General features: G+C 37.8%; 1 protein-coding gene across 1 annotated transcript in view; it reads left to right on the forward strand.

Moving 5' to 3' along the window:
• CDH2 (cadherin 2) overlaps positions 1-23,093 on the forward strand; it is a 232,169-nt gene that overhangs the window by 21,789 nt on the left and 187,287 nt on the right. Inside the window, exon 2 of the mRNA XM_015121712.3 lies at positions 8,758-8,869. Within this exon, the coding sequence (XP_014977198.1) occupies positions 8,758-8,869 (112 nt within the window). The remainder of the gene's footprint in view (positions 1-8,757; positions 8,870-23,093) is intronic.

Genomic DNA, 23,093 nt, shown 5'->3' on the forward strand with positions numbered 1-23,093 from the left:
AGAAAACTAAAAGTACTGGTACTAGAGCTACTCAAGGACACATCCTAATAAGATAATTAAAATAAAGATGGAAATTACTAGGTGGTCAGATGGGGCAAATGTGTGATCTCAGTGCAGTATTCATTGAACCTAAGCTGCTCTAGAGCACATCATGAAAGCAAGAAAGAGTTTAAAAACCCATGCAGGACAAGATAATCTCCTTCCAGAGTGGTACTTGACAAAGCAAAAATATTGCAGCTGTTCAGGGTTAAACTTCTGCACGTTTTAAGCATTTTCGCAGGGATGTGAAATTCAAAGTGCCATCAGTGGCATAACTGACACAGAGAAAAATCTTTGAAGAGTGGCAGTAGCTCTTGAATAATCTTCTTAACATAGCCTCCAGCATCATGGATGGAATCCTGTGAGATGTCGAGAATCTGGCAAATGTAATTGTATGGTGAGAAATTGGATTAAAACATAAAAGAAAATTAGTCATGCCGAATGTTCTTGAACAGTTTCATTACTCTGTCACCATGTACTCAACTGACCACTTTAACAGTGTCTTCATTAACTGTTTATGTTTGCTTATGTCATTTGTAAGACATAACCGCATAATAAAAGTATTACCATAGTTGTCGCCCTCCCTGTACTGCAGCTTCATCCCCCAACCCACAAATCACATATCAAGAAGGGAATTCCACTTGTGCATCTTTTGTCCTTGTTTGTGAGTAAATTTCCATTTTTTTTAAGCTTGGTTTCTTTATGGTATTCCTTCTTTACAAGATAATTTAAAAATATTTCTCAGTTACTTACAGAACAGAGATAAAAGTCTCCACAATAAAGGCCAGGCACGGTGACTCATGCCTATAATCGCAGCACTTTGGGAGACTGAGGCGAGTGGATCACGAGGTCGGGAAATCCAGACCATCCTGGCTAACACAGTGAAACCCCGTCTTTACTAAAAGTACAAAAAAAAAATTAGCCAGGCGTGATGGCGGACTCCTGTAGTCCCAGCTACCCGGGAGGCTGAGGCAGGAGAGTGGCTGAATCCAGGTGGCGGAGCTTGCAGTGAGCCTAGACAGTGCCACTGCATTCCAGCCTGGGTAACAGAGTGAGACTGTCAAAAAAAAAAAAAAAAAAAAAAAATCTCCACAATCAAAACAATACCAGCATCATAATAGCTAACCCTTGTCCTGTAGTGATCACGTATTTTTTAAGCCCTTTGTATTCTTCACAACAATCCTAAAGACCTGTACTTTAGCTGTTATTGTTATTATTATTATTATTACAGAGGAGGAAACTGAAGCACAGATGAGGTTACACAGCTTGCCAAGGTCACACAGGTAGTAGATGGTGGAGGCTGGATTTAAACATGAGCAGGTTTGCTGCGGAGTTCTCAGTCTTAACCCAGTCTTAACCAGTCACAACCCATTATTGCCCTTATTTCCACAAGAAATCAGGGGAGCAAACATAACGCAAAAGAAGGCCTCAGCTTTGTTGACTGCATTTGGTAATCTCCCAAACAATAATCTGATTGTTACAAGATTGTGACTATGGAATCTCTGATAGGGAGAAAGTAAGAGATGAGTGTTTTAATCCGACATCCGATGGATTACATTTAAGAGTTTATGATAATTAACTTAGTCTAGGTTTTGGTTAGGCAGTCTTCAGAGCCAGAAAGAAAAGTTATGATTTCCTTAGGCTTAGGCTGCTTTCAGAGGTGAAATTTTTAGCCAATAATCATAAATGATCTTAATGAGGAAGAGGGTGAGGAGGCAAGGCAACTGAAGTCTGTCCATGGTGATTCCACGTGGAATATTTAAGAGCTTGGATTTAGGAGTGACTTGGAGGAAATTGGAAAGCAGATCGAGTGACCAAGGATGACTATAAAAAAGAATAATGAGAATGGGAACCGAAAAGAGTAGTGGACTCAGGGCTTTAAAGCGCTCAGCATTGAGACCGTGGAAAAATTTGAACAAGAACAAAAACGATGTCCCTGCGAGTGCAGAACCGGAACAGAGAGACCGATACTCACAGGCAAGCAGAACTCAGCTCCTATTACACTTCTGTCCTCTCTAGACAAGGAGGTCGATCTTCAGCCTGGGAAGAGTAGAGCAAATACTTGTAAGAGGAAATTGAAACTCAAGATAGGTGAGCTGATTGTGCGAGAGCACAGAGCGGCACTAAATGAGTTCAGATCCTCTGACCAGCGTGAATTTTGCACTGGTGGGCCGAGAGGACTTGCTGACTGCTTGTCATCCTTGAGGAATTGTGCAGAAGAGGAGAATTGCTAAAGGACTGGGGGTAGGGTAATGCTCTGTACAAAGCAAAACAAAAAATTCAAAATCAAGAAGATGTAGTTTTCAGAATAAAGAGAAGAGAGCATGGGATTAAGAACGGAAAAATCATGGTTTCTTTATTCCTTTTTGCTGTTGCTAAGCTATTGGATTTGAAGACTAGGGTCAAAAGGTAGCTGTGCTGTTTTGAGAACATTCAGAAAGCTTTCCAGAGGTGAAGATAAGGGCTGGATGTGTGGCCACCACATGCAGCACAGGCACTTGTTAAATACCCTGATTTATCCATCACACCTCTTGAGAGTCTGTTTTAATGAGTCTTGGGCTGGGACCCAAGCATCTGTATTTTAAACAAATGTCCCAGATTGCTTGCTGTGTTGAGTAAGTTTGAGAACTACCGGCCTGTATGGCCAATGCACCACGAGTTGGATTCATGTTGCCCCAATAGTATTAATACTGTGATGACAAACAGCTAAAACATTGAATAACCATGTGCCAGACACTATCCTAAGTGCTTTACACATACTAACTCATTTAATTCTCTCATCTGCCCTATGAGTTGGTGCTATCTTTAGTACTCTTGTTGTACAGATGGGGAACTGTTTCTTCTGAGAGGTCTCGCAGATAGCAGTGGGACTGGGATTTAAAGCCAGGCAGTCTGACCTGTTGGAAGTTTGTGCTGCAATCACTGCTCTTCTTAAGAGCTCACTGAGGGCCCTGGAGGTTGAAGGGGTGTACCCCGGGCAGATATCCCCAAACCATGTCTGGGCATGCGACATACCCTGTTTTTAGCATCTAAGTAGCATCTATATGAAGACTTTGGGGTATCTCATTAGACTTTCTTGATACGTAAAGCTGGAAGGAATTACTAAAGCCAGCTGAATTGTTAATTTATTGAGACCAAATTTTGGAGGGTTAAATATAAATTGCTCTCCCTAAGGACCCAAAATCAGCAGCAAAGATAATAGAGGAGGAAGCCATAACTTAACAGTTGCCTGGAAAAAAAAAGATCAGGGTGTTTTTGGTGGACTACAAGCTCAACGGAAATCACCAGGGCCTTTGTTGTGCTGTACCTGTTGCCTGGAATTCCCTTTTCCACTTCCCCCTCTGGCAAATTTTCAATCATCTTTAAAGTCAGAGCCTAAATGTCACTTCAGCTGTGGAGTCTTCCTTGACTCCCACGGACAGATTTATCATCCCATTCTTTCTGCTTCTTTAGCACTTTGTTCCTGATGTTATAGTTTTGCGATTATTTTTCCTACTTGTGGCACCCATGTTCACAGCCACTCAGCTGGAAACATGAGGGAAGGCATTGTTTCCTCCCTCCCTCCCTCCCTCAGTGAGTCCCTGCCCAGAAGGCCCTATCGATCTTAACTATCTGGGTATTGACAAAATCTGCCCCTTCTTCGTTCCTTGTAGCCCCTGCCCTGACTCAGGTCTGTGTCCTAGCTTGTCTCCCTGTTGTCACTTGTCATCCCCTGTCACACACACATTTCCCACAAAACTATCAGAGAATTCTCTGTCAGATGCATTCAGTCTGTGCTTAAAATCTGTCCCTGGCTCCCCCAGCCAACAGGATAACCCCAAGCCCCCAACCATTTATGATCCAACCCTGTCTAACTCTCCAGCCTCAACTTTTGACATCCTGCCTTGCTTCTTGGACTCCAGCGACACTGAACTCATTGTAATTCCACAGGCACTGTGCTGTTTCTTGCTGCCTTGTTTTAGTTCAAGCAGTGACTGCCTAGGATGGCTTTCCTGACACCCTCTAGCGCCTCGCTACTCCAGCTCTGCTTGGGAAGCCCCCAGATTCCCTGCCCTGGGCTTTGCTCATATCCTCTGCATATCTTAACCTCCCACATAAAGTCTTGAGCTCCTTAAGGGCAGGGGCTGTATCTTGTGTTCTGTTTCCAGTGGCAAATGAACACTCAGTACATGTTTCTTGAAAGATTGTGTTGTAATTGTTGTACTTGGAAAGACTACAGAGTTTGAATCCTGCCTCTTTCTCTCCGATGTGAGGTCTTGGGTATTTCACTGTACCTCTGTGTGAGAATCTATTTGCTCATTAGCAAAATGCAGATAGTTTAACCCCCTCTTACCGGGCCTATTGTGAGAATTAAGTGAGATAACAATGTGATAGGAAACTTAACACACTATTGCAGGGATCTGCAAACTACACTCCTGCTGCCTTTTTTTTTTTTTGGTCTGGCCAAGAATATGTTTTACATTTTCAAATGCTTTTAAGCAAGAAAAAGAAGAAGAGCATCTTTCAAGACTTCAAAATGGAATGAAATTCAAATTTCAGGGTATATGAAGTTATATTAGAATGAACACAACCACGTTCATTCATATACTGATTGTCTATGGCTGCTTTTGCACAACAGCAGCAGATTGAGTAGTTTCAACAGAGATCCTGTGGACTACAAAGCCTGAAATACTTAGTTTACCCTTTACAGAAAAAGCTTGCCAACCCATGCACCATTCAAATATTAGGAAAATGCACGTTATTCACATCCTCCTCCTCATACCCACAGATAACTTGTTGAGGGTAGGATTCCTCTTTCTCCTCTTTGAAGTTCCAGAATTTCATCCTGGGCCTGGCAGAGTGATGACTTTATGTGGGAGTAAGCCTCAGGGACCGGGTTTTCGCTCTGTGGGATGCAGGGTGTTCCAAGAGTGATGAGGCTACTTGAGGAGACAGTGATCTTCATACTGATGGGAGTGTTAATGGGTAGGTAGATACCTCTTTGTCATGTGCTGCTGTAGAACAGGTTTTCTTAACCTTGGCTCTGTTGACATTTTGAGCTTAGCACTCCTTTGTTAGGGATGCTGTGCTGTGTGTTGTGTAATGGTTAGCGGCTTCCCTACTCTACATATTTTATAATGAAAAAGAGAAAATATCAGAAATCAACTGAGAGCCAATAGCCACTAGTAGCCAGTAACACCCCCTCGCAGTTGTGACAGCTAAAAATGTGTCTGCACATTGACAGATGTCCCCTGGGTGGCAAAATTGTCCCGGATTGAGAGCTACTATTGTAGAACATTCAGGCATTAGCTGTGTGTTAGATCAGAGAACTTCCAATGCCCAACAAGGATTACCACCACAGTGCAGTCAGTCCCCTTGAGGGAATTCTGCCCATCAGCTCTTGGTCTCCCGCAATCTCAGACCTGGTATCAGGCACAACCTTGTAGGGTTGCAGGGAGGATTCAATGAGATACTGATTTACCAGCACAGTGCTTGGCACAAAGTAAGCCTCCACTATGTCCAGTTGGGAGCCTGTATTCATTTGAGTGCTTCCTGTTTGTTTTTTGAACTTGTTAACTTTGTTATTTTTTGACTGAAAGTTAAGAGAGGAAATAAATAGGGAGAATATATATTTTAATAATTTTATGGAGATTATTTTAAAGAAAATACATTATAGATTATTATTATATTGTGGATCCAGGATAATAATATTTTGTGGATCCATTTTGTCTTGAGGGAGAAGAATTTAGAAAAGTTTCAGCTATTTAAGATGAATATGAAATTATTCAAAGTATGACATGACTTCCATGGATATTTAATGTTACTAGTCAGTATTTGTTAGAGATGTGCTTTAAAAGCATTGTTTCAGTAATTCTGATGGCCAACCTGGCCAGTCAGCACCCTTTTTTACATGAGGAAAATGAGCATGGAGAGGTTTAGTAAGGGGCAGCACATTGAGAACAGAAGGTCCCTTTTCTGAAATAAGGCAGAGAACAAAACACAGAGGTGGACATTCACCATCTTCCTGTCAGCTTCGATGTGGCCCTGAAGTCCTATTTCTGTGGTTTTGGACCAGGAACTTGGTGCTGCTGATTCTCCTACCTTAGGGCAGATCCACTGGGAAACAAGATTCAGTCATGGAGTTGAATAAAAGCTTAACGGTTTTCCTCTAGTCTTGAGACTTCCTTGATCTCTGAGTGCTTACTCACAAACCCACATACTCTACTACCCCGAATGCCCCTATTTGAAATGTGACCCTCATCTGCTCCGTGCCTTCCATCACTGGCTTCTGGCCACTGCCTTTCTGGGCTCTGGCCTCACCTATCCTGGGCTAGCACCTGCCATGCCTCACTGCTCTTAGAAGCCTGGGCTAGAAGGATGAAGAGGCAGACCCCTAACGTGTTGGTGGGACACAGGTTTACAACACATTTGTCCATTTTATATGGCAAACTGAGGAGTTCCCTGTGTGTGTTTGGGTTAGCTAAAAGCAAAAGTTTTCCTTCACTCAGTTCCTGCACTGTGCCGGGCATGGACAGTACCTGGATGTTTACACGTGTCAAGTATCAGACTGTGTCCCAGTGTCCCAAACTTGATGGGTATTGGAAGCCTCACTTCTTATTTCTCAATTGGTTTCTGATATTTTCTCTTTTTCATTATGAAATATGTAGAGCAGATAGTTTGTGGGGTGAATACTGTAATTTGTACCTATGTGTCTATGCAGATCCTTACATTTTACCTGGTTTCCTTCAGAGCCTTTTTGAAAGAAATGAATTATTACAGATAAAATTGAAGCCACTCGTACAGTCTTTCCTGATGCCTTTCCTAGTTTTCCTTCCCCTAGGTTAACCACTATCCTAAATTTCATGTTTATCACTATGCTGTTTTCGTTTTCTTCTTACAAAAGTATGTGTTCAAAACATTATGTTATCTTTTGTGTTTATATAAGTGGAATCATCAGTCATGATTTCTACTTTTTTTGCAGGATTTCATACTGCAGTGAGCCTTGTCTTCAGTCTGAATTTGGGATGTCACACAAATGGGTTTTTGAACTTACTAGTCATCTTTAGGTTGATTTATAATTAAATTTATATCTTAATCATACATGGAACTTAAACCGACTTTTTGTTTTGTTTTAGTTTGCCTCTGAGATGTAGCCCTTTGGATAAATGTAGTTCCAGTTCTTCCATTTTAATGTTGTTTTTTTCTTTTGGCTTTGTGATAATGTATTAGACCATTCTCCTTTTGATGGACACGTACAGAATCTCTGCTATTACAGTCATGCATCAGTGGACATTCCTGCACATGTCCACTGGGGCACTCATGTGGGGTAATATCTCCTTAGGAGTAGGGAGGATATATCCACATTCTTCTTTCCTAGAGTTTGCCAAAAGTATGCCAAGGTGACTGTACCAGCTTCCACTCACACCTTTTAAGGGGATTGGTACTTCTTTATTCTTCACTTGATACAGCCCTTTCTTGCACATAACAGACTTAAAACTGCTTATTCATTTGATGAGCCTGGACTAGTATCTCACTGTTGCTCCTAATAATTTTTTGAGAATAAATACTGTGATATTTAATACTGTTTAAATGTAATTTATTTTTTATTTTCTTGGATTTGAAAAGAACAGTTTATTAGATTGGTCTGGATTTTTGCAACATTAGTATTTGCAAAATTTCACATGCATAATTCAGGTAGTCATTTAATTATGAAGCTGCACTGCATTGCTTCATCCAGACAGTTGTTCTGAGATCTCTCTGTTTCTGGGACTTCCCTTCCTCTTCCTTTCAATTTCTGGTTCTCACTAGGGTGGACTGTCCCTAATGCTGTCCCTGTGGCCACTGAAATCCCTTCATTGGGTAGCCTCATTCTACTCGTCCTTCCTCTGTATTTGAATCCCCATCAGTACATGGTAGAATTTCCTATAATTAATGCAGATGCTACAGGAGCTCTGCTGAGGGCTAACTGTCCTCCAATTGTGTCAGTAGGGCTGAAAGAAGTAGGGGAACTAACTTGGAGGGTTAGCTAGACAGCAGTAGATACGACTGAGTTTTAAGCACACTGAGTAAATTAACTGTGCATATGATGATATAGAAAATGACAGATACTTGGTTACTTTCTAATTTTAAGTGTAAACACATAATTGTATTAATCTTTACTTACATTTTTAATGTATCACTGTCCTTCAAATTATAGAAATAAATATATAGTTTTGATTGGTTTTACTTGGTATAAAATACTATCTGTCGCACTGTTGTAAGTATAATTTTATTTTTTAAATGAACATGGCATCTTGAAACCAGCTTTATAGAGAATTAGCTAAGAATATAAAAATCTCCATACTTGAATGTATACATTTTTCATGAAAACTTAAGTTAGTGATGGTGACTTGTGGAGCCCAAAGACTATTTGGCTGTCCCCCAAACCCCACGCCCACTTGATAGTTCTTCAGTCACAATGAGCATTTTAATGGAAATGTTCAGTCCTTAGAAGAACCTAGAATGTGTATTATTTCGCTTTTACTGGACTAGACAAGTGGGATTTGTTTCTTCTACTCCAGTTATCAAAATGATTAACCCTTTGCCCTCTACATTCTAATTGTAAGCACTTGGAAACAAAGGGGTTGTTTGTACAAGATAGTTGAAAAAATGAGGCTTTATGCCAAGTGGAATGTTTCTCAGTTGAAGGAGGTAGCAATCATTGTACACACACTTTTTTTTTTTTCCCTTGTGTTGCAGGCGTCTGTAGAGGCTTCTGGTGAAATCGCATTATGCAAGACTGGATTTCCTGAAGATGTTTACAGTGCAGTCTTGTCGAAGGATGTGCATGAAGGACAGCCTCTTCTCAATGGTACTCTCTTAAAAGATACATTTGTACATGCAGTGTCCATGCTCATGAAACAAATTAGCCATTAGAAAAGTCTAAATCATCTCTACTGTATAACAAGTATGAATTTTTCACAATCACTATGATGAGACTGTAGGGACTTTATTTTAGGATTACAGAGGAGCTCATGAATCTCTTATATACATAATTAGAAGGCTCCTGATCTCTTGAAATCTTCAGATTTCTTCCGTTTTTAATTTACAGGAGAAATCGTTATGTAACTGATTATTACCATTTTTGTGTATACATTTTACTTAAAGAATAATATTTTGAAGAATAATTATGAAACCTCTGGTTCTAATGGCTTTAAAATTTATTTACAGGAAAAAATGACTTAGTATTTTGAATTAAAGGAAATTATGATATTATATTAGATAAAATGTGAAGCTTTAATATTTAGCTGAATTATAGTGAATGAATTTAACATGTAAAGTCTCAGTGCAGGAGTATGAAATTCATATTTTTGTTATGACATTGTTTATAGCAATTACTAGAAAGCTAATTTAGTTGTAGCATATGTGAATTTCAAATATAGTCTCATTTCCCATTTAAATATGGATCAAGTTCATTATAGTTATCATATGGAAACTCTTGCCAATAAGTCTAGATAAAATCTGAAATAAAACCTAAGTATCAAAAGGAAAATTGAAAGCCCTTTCCTTTAGCTCTAATTGAAAGCAAATAAAATGTTGGTTAGTAGTATTTTCATGGACTTATTTATTATTACGCAAAATGTCATTGAAATGTGAAAGCAAGAAGAATTGATTAGTAAGTTGTATTTAAATTTTAATTCCCCACAAATCTTGCATATCTCTGAGGCTGTTTTAGAGAGCTGCTTTTAGAAAATCTGTGTAACCTCAACTAATTAATTTACACAGAGCTCTACCACACAGCCTTAATTGAAGTGTCTCCACAGAACTGACAAACCTTAGTGGTATAGTACTTAAGACTACCATAGACAGAGGACTTTGAAATGTAAATGGCCTCTTCGCTACTAACATTCTTGGGTGCAGGTTATATTTTATTTTAATTTCTATTTAAATTAGGATTTGCTCACGCCTATGCTATCTTTCTGAAGTTGATTTTTAATTTTTTTAAGGCATGCTCTTGTCCCTGCCTCATTACCTGGTATTTTAATGGGTGAATGTTTGAGTTAGTCTGTCTCAACACTGAATTGCTATCTCATCTGGTGGGTAATGGAGGTTTAATTTAAATCCGTGTACAGCCTTTCTTTAACTTAATATGGCTTTTGGAGTTCTGTGTGTGTGCCATTTTCTTTAAATCTTTAAATTATTACTTGGCACCCTAGAACTAGTATGACCTGTAAATGTGTATAAAATATATTGATATGATTCTGTAGAATAATTCAGGCAGATAACAAAAAGTGGAATTGGTTGCGTTTCTGCAGCATATTTTTGAGATTCATTTTTAAATGGGTAATTTCATTTTCTAAAAGCTTATAATTTGTTGTTTACAAGTAAACACATGGTGTGTCACTAGCAACCATTGATTTAAGATTAATTACTTTGGCACGTTGAATAGTTTTGAAAATGATAGCTTGTTTTCACATTATTAGATAATGCTGGTCACAGTAGAAATTGGACATAGCTTTTTGCCAGTGTCTTTTTAGGATAACTAGAAACAGGATTTTTGCTAAAGTTGTAAATGTGAAAGATTGAAAATATTTTTTACTTTCTGCTCTAGCTATTACTGAGAAAAGTATGTATAATGGTCTGTGGTAGATTTTTGCAGTTTTGCTATATCCACTTGTTCCCAATTTTAGGTTTTAGCCTTTTTTTTTTTTTTTTTTGACAGTTTCTCACATGACACCATTACTTTTTTCTTTATCATTCTCAGAATATGTTAAAGGATACCAGCATCTTAAAGCTCGAAACATACTGTTTAAAATATTGATTAGTAGAAAAAAACAACTTTTTGGAAGGAAGAAAATTTACACAGGCTTTTGTGGAACATCAGCATTTCTATTCAACACAAGCGTGTTATCTCCAGTTAATGTTTCTTCTGGAGAATTGCTACTTAGGATAATTCTAGGTTTTTACCTTTTATGTCTGTAGAAGGATAATCCAATGCTATAGCTATACACTGAAGCCAAATACCACACCATAATTATATCTGTGAATTCTGTGTACTGCAGTAAATCCATGTACTATATATTTGCCACAACTGAAAGGGATATATTGCTAGGCCAACCAGAGTGATGACTTTTGCCATGATTTTGTCGCCTATAAGTGTTGAAGGAAAGCAGTAATTGTAGATAAGAGGTATGTGACAGTTTCCCAAGGCATTTACGTCATAGCATCTTCTACCATATATTGATTGACTTTAGAGTCCAAGACCCTGTTGGAATCATAACTCCTAACTCTGGATGCTTCCTTTAATTTCCCATTGATGGCATATGGGGACAGGATGACAATGGCTCACCAATATGTACAATATACTTTCATAGGATACATCTGACACACTAGACTTTGTATAAAAGTTTAATATGTGGGTGTATTGGTGCCATGAACGCTGATTATTTTTCCAACAATTAACATAATCTTTGCGAAAATGCTTGAAGAACATTGAATGTATGGTAGAGACATAAGTCGATATTTGTCATGGTAGAAGATTATATAGAAGCAGCATGAAATGTGCAAACTGGACTGTGGTTTAAAGAGCATTCTCTCCTCCCCATTTCCCTTCTATTTTTTGCTGGTGTAATGAATTTTACCAAAATAACAAACTCAAAGAACTAACTGTACCCCTTCCATTTATCTTCTAGTTTTTAACCATGTGGTTTTTGCGAAATCATAAAAAGGGTGTTTTGTGATCAACCTTTACATTTTATGTAATATCACATGAATACATCCACTCTTTGAAGATAGTTCTGTATTTTAAAACATGGCTATATAGGCCTTTGTCCCATTTTGTTAGCAAAACCAGATTCTGCTTAACTGTGCCTCTATTTTTGAACATACAGGTTGTTTCTAATTTTCCTCTCTTATATATAGTGCTGCTATGGAGATTCTTTTTAGAGATCTTTGATTTTTCTTTAGGAATTTTTTTGGGGGGAATTTGTGTTCAAAAATAGAATTACTAGGTCAAAGGGAATGTAGAGTTTGACAGTATCTTTTTTCTTTCCATTTTGTAGCATTCTTCATTACAAGGCTTGTATGTTCTTTTCAGCATCCTCATCACCATTTAATTTCATAATGTATTGTCATTTTGCTCTTTCCCCTCTGGTGAAAGTCATTCCGTTTTTATCCCGTGGCATATATATATATTTGCTTTTATAAATTAGGATCAATTTCAGTGGTTTAGGTAGTCATTTTTACTTGCATTTTTATATTCTGTTTTAAAAGCATTTATGGCCAAAATCTTCTTTTTAAAAATAAGCAAATTAGAGCTCAGAGATTATAGGCTTTTCCCGTGATTTTATAGCTCTGTTTTTTTGTTTTTTTGTTTTTTTTTTAAATTTTACTTTAAGTTCCGGGACACGTGCAGGACGTACAGGTTTGTTACATAGGTATACATGTGCCATGCTGGTTTGCCGCATCTGTCAACCTGTCATCTATGTTTTAAGTCCTGTATGTGTTAGGTATTTGTCCTAATACTCTCCCTCCCCTTGCCCTCCACCGCCCGACAGGTCCTGGTGTGTGGTGTTCCCCTCCCTGTGTCCATGTGTTCTCATTTTCAACTCCCATTTATGAGTGAAAACATTCAGTGTTTGGTTTTCTGTGTTAGTTTGCTGAGAGTAATGGCTTCCAGTTTCATCCATGTCCCTGCAAAGGACATGATCTCATTCTTTTTTATGGCTGCATAGTATTCCATGGTGTATATGTGATTATGTGGTTCTTTAAATTGTCAGCAGCAGATCTGGAATTAGAACCCAGGTTTCCTGATTTCTAATTTAGTTCTGATGATGCTGATGATAAAAAACTATTATGATATAACACAGAGAAGGGATCCAGCCTAAATATCCAGTTGTGTTATTGCCACTTTATTTTAGAGCAGGTCTTTATTCCCCATTTACCACCATGAGTTGTGTGTTAACTAGATGTGTTTGGGAATTGGGGAATATGTTAAGCAACTCCTTATAATTAAAAAGCATCTTTCAATTATTATCACTGTTAGTATTTTGTGCACACCTGTTTACAAGCAGAAGAACCTGGGGCTTTTGAAGATAATACATAGTCCTTAATATTTAACTTACACTCCACTGACTAGGGAAAAAAAACCTCTTGTGGTAGCATATTTCTTGAAAATAAAATAACTGCAATCATACATTTTCATTTTGTCACTAGCAGTGTATCTAACACTATGAAATAACAACCACACTGTGACATTGCAGAGAGGATCCTGGGCTGTTTTTCGTGTAGATGTCAAGAGTGATATTCCTGTGTGTTTAGCATTGGTGGTCTGCATGCTTAGATATTTCTCTAAGTAAACTCCTCTGAATCTGGTCAACATAAATAGCAACCTGCAATTACCATGAATATTTTCAGTAATCCATTCATGCTCACCATCTCTGGGCAGCACATGATGATTATTTTCAACTAGATGGAATTTGATTTAGATTAGTGTGCTTACTGATTGAGGCTTGTCTACATTAATGTGGTCAGAGGAAGCTGCAGTATGGGATCTTAAGATAACAGAACTGAAGTACTTTTTATTAGTTTAGTAGGACTATCCAACTGTACAACTCTTCTATATTTTAATAATATGAATACTTTTGTATGATGTATTACTAAATTGGGAAAGAGACTTGAATTATCTGTTAATGAGCGCATGGCTTTTGTTTTTGTGTGTTTTTTTTATTTTTATACATCTTTTTTGTTATCAAATGTGTAAATGTTTTAAAATATTTGAAAGGTAGGTTTATAAACATCTTGTTAATAAAGCCAGCCAGGCCCTTGCGCTTTACAATTTCCAGTTGATTGTGGAAAATGGTACCAAGACAGAGATTGTTCTCTCGGATATTGATGATAAACTCTAAGGAGGAAAAAATGAATTCTCGTCCTGCACATTCTCAGGGGCTGAGGACAGTTTTTTAAACCTTGGGGTATTTTTTGTTTGTTATTTTTTAAAAAAATAATTGAATATATGATAAGATCAATAAAAGAACCAAGAACTTTCCATACTTTTTTTTTTTTTTTTTCTATTTCAATCCTTATTTTCACTGTAATCATTTAGACTTATTTAACACTTGGAATTTTTTATATCCCTTTTGATGTATTTTAGGTCTAGTTTTCTTAATGCAGTGCAGCAAACTAAGATAAGCCAGTTTGGGTGGTCACTTTTCTATAAAGTCATTTTGTGGTTCTTCATAGCCTTCAGTAATTTGGACTAGCTGAGATCTTCTCCCTTACAAACTTGGAACGAGGAGATACGTGTTTAAGAAAGCACGTCACAGCTCCACATCTATCATTGCATGCATACAGACGTATTAGCAAGCAGACACCCAAATGGTTTAAAACCTGTCCTTTTAAGATCACAGAGGCCGTTACTCTTTATCCTTTCTAGTAAACATCTAATAGGAAGTAGAAAAGAAGCTCAATTAAATAAGTAAAATGTACTGAATGATAGATGGTGATAAATGCTATGGAGAAAAATAAAGCAGAGAAGAGAAATAGGGAGAATGTGTGCTTTTGCATTTAAATATGGTGGTCAGAGCAAATGTCATTGCATAGGATACCATTGAGTAAGAATTGATGTTGGTGATGGTTCAAGGATGTTGGTGATGGTTCAAGGGCCTTACATATTAAAGGGAGAAGCATTGCAAAGCTTCTAACAGCAAATGCAAGAGGCCTGAGGCAGAAACGTGTCTGAGGTCGGGTGAGGTCAGATAAGTCATGGGCCACTTTGTGTGGGGCTTTGACTATGAGGAGCTAATGATCTATTGGAAGGCTTTCTGTAGCGGTAAAACATGATCTGACTTTCAAAACAGGATCATTCTGGCTGTTGTGTTGAGGAAAGAGCAAAATGACAAGAGAGGAGGGGAGACCAGGTATATTATTACTAGCCTAGTAATAATCTGATGGTAATAATAATCTGATGAGAGAAGGTGGTGTGGATCAAGGTGATAGCAGTGGAATTAGAAGAAGGGATTAGATTCTGAACTTTAAAAAACAATACTTTATTGAAGTGAAATTCACATAACATAAAATAACCATTTTAATGTGAACAGTATAGTGGCACTTAGTACATTCACAGTGTTGAGCAACCATACCTCTGTCTAGTTCTAAAATGCTTCCATCACTTCAAAGTAAAAAAGAGAAAACACTCTAGTCATTAAGCATTTTCCTTCTGATTTCCCTTCTCTGTGGTGTCATAAACCTTTGGTGTTTGGCTTCTTTCATTTAGCATATACTAGCTTGTATTAGTACCCTGTTCCTTTTTACGCTGAATGTATTTCATTGTGTGTGTATATATATATGTATACTTTTCTGAGTTCCTGTTTTCTCTTCTTTGGAGTATATACCTGGGAGTAGAATTGAGGAATTAAATATTAATGTTTTTCTTTAACTTTTTGAGAAACTTTCAAATTGTTTTTCACAGCATGTGAACCATTTTGCATTCCCACTAGCAGTGTACAAGGATTTCAATTTCTCCACATACTCATCAACACTTGTTATCTTATTTTACATTTATTTTGATTGTATCCTAGTGAGTGTGAAATGGTACCTCATTGTGGTTTGATTTGCATTCCTCTAATGACTAATGATGTTTCATACCTTTATTTATATATGTATGTATGTATTTATTTAATGTATTTACATACATTATTTATATATGTATGTAAATTATATCTTGTTTGGAGAAATGTTTATTCAAATTATTTGTCAAGTTTTTAAATTGAGTTGCTTGCCTTTGTGTTTTTGAGTTGTAGGAATTCTTCATATATTCTGGATACTAGATCCTTGTCAGATATATGATTTACAAATATTTTCTCCCATTTCACAGGTGGTTGTTTTAGTCTTTTTGGACTACAACAAAATCCATAAATTGGGTGGCTTATAAATGATAGAAACTTATTTCTCATAGTTCTACAGGCTGAGGAGTCCAAGATGAAAGTGCTTGCAGATTCAGTGTCTGGTGAGAGCCTGCTTCCTTACAGATGGCCATGTTCACGTTGTAACCTCACATGGTAGAAGAGGCAAGGAATCTCTCTGGGTCCTCTTCTGTAAGGCCACTAATCTCATTCATCAGCGTAGAACCATCATGACCTAATCACCTCCCAAAAATTCCACCTCCTAATACTATCACATTGTTAATGAGGATTTCAACATTATGTAGAAATGTAGGGGGACACAACTATTCAGACCATAGTACTTGTCTCTTCACTTTCTTGGTAATTTCCTTTGATGCACAGATGTTTTTAATTTTGATGAAGTTCAACTTACTTGTTTTTTTGTCTGGTTTCTCTTGCTTTTGATTTTGTATCTAAGAATCCATTGCAAAATCCAAAGTCATGACGAATTACCCCTATATTTTTTTCTAAGAGTTGTATTTTTAAACACTCATATTTAGGTAAATGATCTATTTTTAAAATTGTTGTATATAGTGTTAGGAAGAGGCCTAATTTCATTCTCTGAATATGTTTGAAGATAGTATTGACAGAATATGATGGATTGAATGTGTATGTGGGAGAGACGGAGGATTCAGGGATGACTTCATGTGGCGTTTGAGCACTGGGAAGGATGTGACTGACTGATAGGACAGATCAGGAGCTTGGTTTGAATCTGTTGAGATGAAGATCAGAGATGTCAAGAAGACATTTGGATATGAGTCTAGGGTTCTGTGGAAAGGGCTTGGCTACAGAGTTGGGAGTACTCAATCTACAAACAGTAAGTAAAACCTTGACACAGGGTAATAAAATCATTGTGGAGCTGAATGTGAGGAGGAGAAGCCTAAGAAAGAAAAGAAACAGTTTGCATATCAAGACTTTGAGAACTCTAGTGTTAGGAAGTTAGAGTTAAGATGAACAATAGAGGCTCAGTAAGAGTGATCAGTGAGGTAGCAGAGGAATCAGTAGGGTGTGATGTCTTAGAAGGTAAGTGAGGGAGTGTTTCACAGGAAAGGAGTGATCATCTGTGCCAAATGCTATGGAAGGGTCCACTCAGATGAGGACTGAGAAGTCACCACTGGATTTAGCAACATGGAGGCAGCCAGTGTTTTAGATAGAAACTGTTCAGGACAAGGATCAGAAGCTTGATTTGAGTGTGTTCACCAGTCAGGTGGAGTCTGGAAACTCAGTCTGGATACAGATTGAATTTTTCATTAAGAGAAAAAGAAGAAATTGGGTGGTAGTTGGTAAGAGAAGTGTAGTCAACTGAGGCTATTTGTTTTTGAAGATGAGAGTTAATGTGTTTGTGTAATGAGGTCAAAGAATCCAGTGGGGAGGGAAAAAGTGATGGTGCAGAAGAGGGGAGACAGTTGTTAAGACAATATCATCGAGTAGGCTAGAGAATTAAGATCAAGGAGGTTTCAAAAATCTGCGTTTTTTAACACATCCCGCAGATGTTTTTATGTACCTGCATTTTTAGAACCACTCTAACACATTTTGTTGAGTCACTCCTAAAATAGTTAAAAACTCTTCATTTTATCTTGCTGATTTTATGTCAGCAGAAGGTTTTCTCTACAGAAATGGCAGAGAGGATAAAAATGAAAGCCTTGTGGTGTTCAATGATGTAAACAGCATTTTCATTGCTGTAGCATCCTTGACAGATGGTTTTCCAGTTTCTGCAAGAATACTACTGCCACTCCCTTCCCCCCAAAGAGGAGGAGATCGCTCTTTTACCAAGTCTTCCCCATCTTTGGAGCGCCCTCACTGTTAAAAAGTGATTTCTTAAAAAGTTTAACTGAAGCATACGTTTCTAAAATTTTTACCCACTGGTGACTTTGGCGTGACACAGAGCAAGTATATCCTTTTACTCTCGGAAGTCATTCATTTTATTATTTCTTTATTCAACAAGTAATGTTGAACGGTGATCATGTGCCAGGCCTTTCTCAAAGAACTGGGCAATAGTGGTCAGCAGACAAGCAAAATCTCTGTAATAGGAACTTGTGTTCTAGAGATCCTTCAAATACCTGAACATAATCACCTTGGCTCCTTAAATCTGCCCTGCACTGGGCTAAACATCAAACAATTTCTTCAGTGATGTTTCAGCATTCTTCTTTAGTCTTCCCTTTCAAATAGAGGAAACTGAGGTTCCCTCCACAACTGAGCTCAATGCTTTGTGGGTCTCGATGCCTGCTACAGAGGCATTCTTCTTGCCTTTGATGTAGATGCAGGACTTCTAGTGCAGCCCAGAATGGATTTGGCTTTGTTTATGGCTACATCATTCTGTTGGCTCCTGTTAAGTCTGTGGTTAACTAAAACTCTTGGGTGTTTTTTTCAGACAAACTGCTTACCATCTTACACTTGTAAAATTGATTTTTGAACATAAATGTTAGACCTTTCGGTTGATTTTTTAAAGGTCTTAGCTTCAACATTATCTGGAGACCCCACTGACAACCCACTCACGTAATAGCCCTAGGAATTAATGCCAGTACTTATTTTAAATCCTCATTTGAAGAAAGGGATATGCAATAAAATCAACAAGTTTTAGATGACATAAGCTGTCAAACTGATGCTCTCTCTCTGTCTCTCTCTCTCTCTCTCTCTCACACACACACACACACACACATCTACACACACACAGATTCTTTAAATCATTAAATGAACAAAAATTAGTCCATGAATTTCAGCCTACAGCAACTTTAAGACACATGTTAAGACTATGTTTTAATTCTTGGCCTATGATTTTCTTAAAATAGAATTCTTAATGCCAGGCAGTGGAGAAAAGGCCTACTGCAGATATGTAAAGGTATAAGTAATGGGATTTAGATCATTCCAGTTATGACTGCTTTAAATCTCTCCTGAAAAATGCATCTTCTTCTTTTTAACAAAAAAAAATAAAAATTATATATTTCTAAGAATGTATTTATCTTACTAAAGAACATCTATAGTTGTTAAAGAGTGTCCATTTCATCTTGAGGACTTTTATATCAATAGAGGGTTGTCTCCTAAACTTATAGAGCATAGAACAAAGATATACCCCTTATGGTGTTCGGACGTAATGAGCAAGTTTTTTTTTTTTTTCCTTTGGCCTTTAATACCTTTGTGTTTTGAACTGTGTCTCTGCAAGAGTCTAAACTTTGCTTTTTTAATTGTTCATTGTTAAATCTTTTGTAGATCACTCTGGTTGGGATTTGCTCACTTACAGGGAGAAAGTCACCAACAGCTCGATCTATTAATTTTCCCTCTTCAATGTGGATTAAGGTCTTTTTATGGATGCTTTCCTGTCATTTAAAAAAGATATCCCTTAGACTTCTTTCCAAATGGAATCATCTTTGATGCTAATATTCATACTCTGTGTTGTATGAAGAATGAAACTAAGAGCGCCAGCCACTTTTGAAGATGTGTGTCTTTATACCCGGGCCAGTCTCCGCTGCACCTCCCTGAGAGCCAGTCATTCTTTGTAACAATGCATTATTTCACCTCAATTGAAGGTTTTCATCGTGTGAGGAAATATCCCTTCAACATATGCGCTCATCAGATTTTAATTGTACCAACTTTTAAATTGACTGCTACCTGATTTTATGCTGTTTATATGCCTTTATTTTTCCAGTTCAACTTTTGTTTTTCTAGTGTTCTGTATTAAAAAGTATAGGAAATAACTCAAAGTCCTCATGTTTTAATTCTTCTAACCCAATAGCATTGGTTTTCAAATTTTAGAGTGCTTAAGAGTTATTCAGGGGAAGCTTGTTAAAATGCAGATTCCTGGGCCCCCATCCAGAGTTTGAGATCTGGGTCCTAAGAAATGTATTTTCTCAAGTGAATTCCAAGTGATTCTGGTAGATTATTTCCTACTATACTTAGATATTTGACCTTAGTGTGCATTTCCACGACAGAAATACAGATTATCTTCAGTTATGTTCACTCTGTTTTTAGTCAACCATATTAGTCTAGATGGATTTTTGGAGGTGTGTACTTTGGAGGTTATAAATTAAGTCTTCTTTCTTGTCTGTTTATAGAAGTCTACTTTCTGTCCTTCGGTAGACATTACCATAATCTAAAACAGATACTGAAGAAACCTTTATTCATGTTAACAATTGATCAGAACATGTCTGTATACATTATTGGTACATTTTTGTTTGTTTTTAAATATTTGAATATTTATTTCACCAGATGCTCAAATAAGGAGGTGAGTAAACTCTGATAAACGTGTTTAATGACAAATCGCGATGAAGATTCTTCACTTTACTTGATGGTAAAAAAAAAAAAAAAATTTACAGCAAAGAACATGGCCCATAAGCTGTACTTCTCAGTTCATTCCTGGACCTGAAAGCTCCTCCTTCCTGACCACTTCATTAAACTGCTGATGTTATCATCTGACCATGGACATTTTTGACAAAGACAAATACTGCCTTTGATTTTCTTCTGACATCAGATGGCCTTCCTGATGTTCTTGACTTTAGCAACTTGTTGGATTGTATTTCGAAACCTTGTAAGTCAGGGCCAGTTCATTATTACTTTGTCTTTCATTTCAGAAGTTAACTTTAGATTAAGTATTCTCAGATTTGGCGTGTATTGTGCATTTGAGAAAATGTTGATAAGGAAATTCTCAGGTTCTGGGAAGTCTTTATATTCTGTACATTCATTCATTCAACAGATACTTGTTTTATGTTTTGTGTAAATAAGTCACTGTGTATTACCTTGGAAAATGCTAGTGCCCAGCTATCAATTACTAGTTGTGGTAGTGGGGAAAATATGCATAATTTGTGGCAATCATTTAAATTTAAATGTCTCTTTGTAGAATTTCTGCATGGTTTTCAAGGCTTAAAAAATAATGGGCCACGTTAATGAAATGACCAGAGAAAAATCTCAACACAGGTGAATATTTGTCCTCCTAATTTCTTTGTGAGTTTAAATCTTTCAGATTTTCACCTTATGCATGTATGCAATTATTCCTTCAGTTCAGTCACTTAGATCTGGTATGGCATCTTTGTTGACTTGTCATCTATGTTGATGCAAAAGACAAATTTATTAAAGCATCTCATTGCATTTATATTGTAGGAAAATGGTCCCTTATGGGATAATCTCACACTAACTACTCAAACTGATAAACCTAAGGTATGGTATTCTCACTCACTAATGATTAACAGATTAGTAGAGAGCATGAATTCTCAACTCATATTGGTACCCCATTGTCGTAGTTTTATATGTAAATGTCCTAAGGGTTTAACCCATCTCAAACAAGAATTATAATTTATTACTTCCTAAGCAATGATTAAAAAATAGGAAATGAAGAACAGATCCATTCTTCATTTGGCTGTCTGTTGATAGATCATCTGTCTGGTCGCACGTGGCCATTTCAGCAGTGATACTTTGATGTTTCTAAGAGACGCTTTACCTTTGCCATTTAGATTGGTTATTTTAAAATGTATTACATTTGCATAGAATGTTATACTTCTTGAGCAATTTCATAAATTTTATTTAGCTGTCCCACACCCTATGAGTCAGGTAGAACAGGGGGCATTTCTATTTTCACATAATGCTGAGTCCACGGAGCTGAAGTGATTCACTTAGAATCATGAGATGAATACGTAGCCGAACATGGTCTGGATTATTGTGTTCTCACTTCTGTCCACTGTGGAGGGCCCTTTCCCTCCAGCCCATGACGTCGGCGCTTCTCAGAACAGCTGCTTTTGATCGAGCCTTTGGGTGCCTTCCACTTTCCCATCCTCTGCACGCCAGTACTCACTTGCTTATCTGGGTTTTTAAAGTCCGTGTTGCTAGTCAGGGCACACATTCATTTTCCCATCCTCTTTTCAAGAACAATCACAAAACTTTGCTTGGTTTCTCTGAGATGTCAGTAAGTGCACACTTACTCAAGTTTTGGTCCTGCTGCTGAACACTTTTTTTTTTTTTTTTTTTTGAGACAGGATTTTGCTTTGTCCCCTGAGCTGCAGTGCAGTGGTGCAAACATGGCTGCTTTGTCCCCTGAGCTGCAGTGCAGTGGTGCAAACATGGCTTACTGCAACCTGAACCTCTTGGGCTCATTCCGTTCTCTCATCTCAGCCTCCCAAGTTTGCTGGGACTACAGGCATGCACCACCATGCCCAGCTAATTATTTAATTTTTTTGTAGAGACAGAGTTTATGCCATGTTGCCCAGATTGGTCTTGAACTCCTGAGCTGAGCAGTCCTGCCACCTTGGCCTCCCAAAGTGCTGGGATTACAGGTGTGAGGCACCTTGTCTGGCTGCTCAATCTTTTTTAACCCTCATGGGTTCTGAGCAGTTTTTAGTTCTTTTTTGTGGGGGAAAGGTTGGGGGAAGGGGACAGGTAGTTGGTATCATCAACCATCTACCCAACATACTTTAAGCCACGAATGTTTTCTATTTAAGAAATATTATTATTATTATTAATGTTGAGATGGAGTCTCGCTCTGTCGCTGCTGGAGTACAGTGGCACAGTCTTGGCTCACTGAAACCTCTGTCTCCTGGGTTCAACTGATTCTTCTACCTCAGTCTCCTGAGTCTTCTTTTTTTTTTTAATTTAGTCAGGACTGTAGTAACACCATTATTGTTCATGGCAGCCTCAAGCTGAAGATTTCTTTTACTTTAGCTGCCTGTGTAGCTGGGACTGCAGGCGTGACTCACCATGCCTCGCTAATTTTTAAATTTTTATTTTAGAGATGAGGTCTTGCTACATTGCCCAGGCTCGTCTCAAAGTGCTGGGCTCCAGCCATCCTCCTGCTTTGGCCTCCCAGAGTGTTGGGATTACAGACGTGAACCACTGCGCCTGACCCAGAAATACATTCCTATGGATGATGATAGAAGACAAATATAGCCCTCATGAAGCAGCATCACGGTTTTGCAGTTTACAGGGGCCAGCAGTTGAATAGACACAAATACAGATATAAAGATATAAATCCTCTTTTTGCCCCAGAATACTTGTTGTTAAGAGCTAGCATATGAGAGCACTAGAAAGCAACAAAAATTCCATGAAAACAAATGAGATTTCATGGCTCTGTAATAATAGATTTTATTTATGAAGCAACTTGTATATGCCAAGTTCTTTTTTTTTTTTTTTTGAGACAGAATCTCGTTCTGTCACCCAGGCTGGAGTGCAGTGGCG

Source organism: Macaca mulatta, chromosome 18 (assembly GCF_049350105.2).
Source record: "Macaca mulatta isolate MMU2019108-1 chromosome 18, T2T-MMU8v2.0, whole genome shotgun sequence".
Lineage (NCBI taxonomy): Eukaryota > Metazoa > Chordata > Mammalia > Primates > Cercopithecidae > Macaca > Macaca mulatta.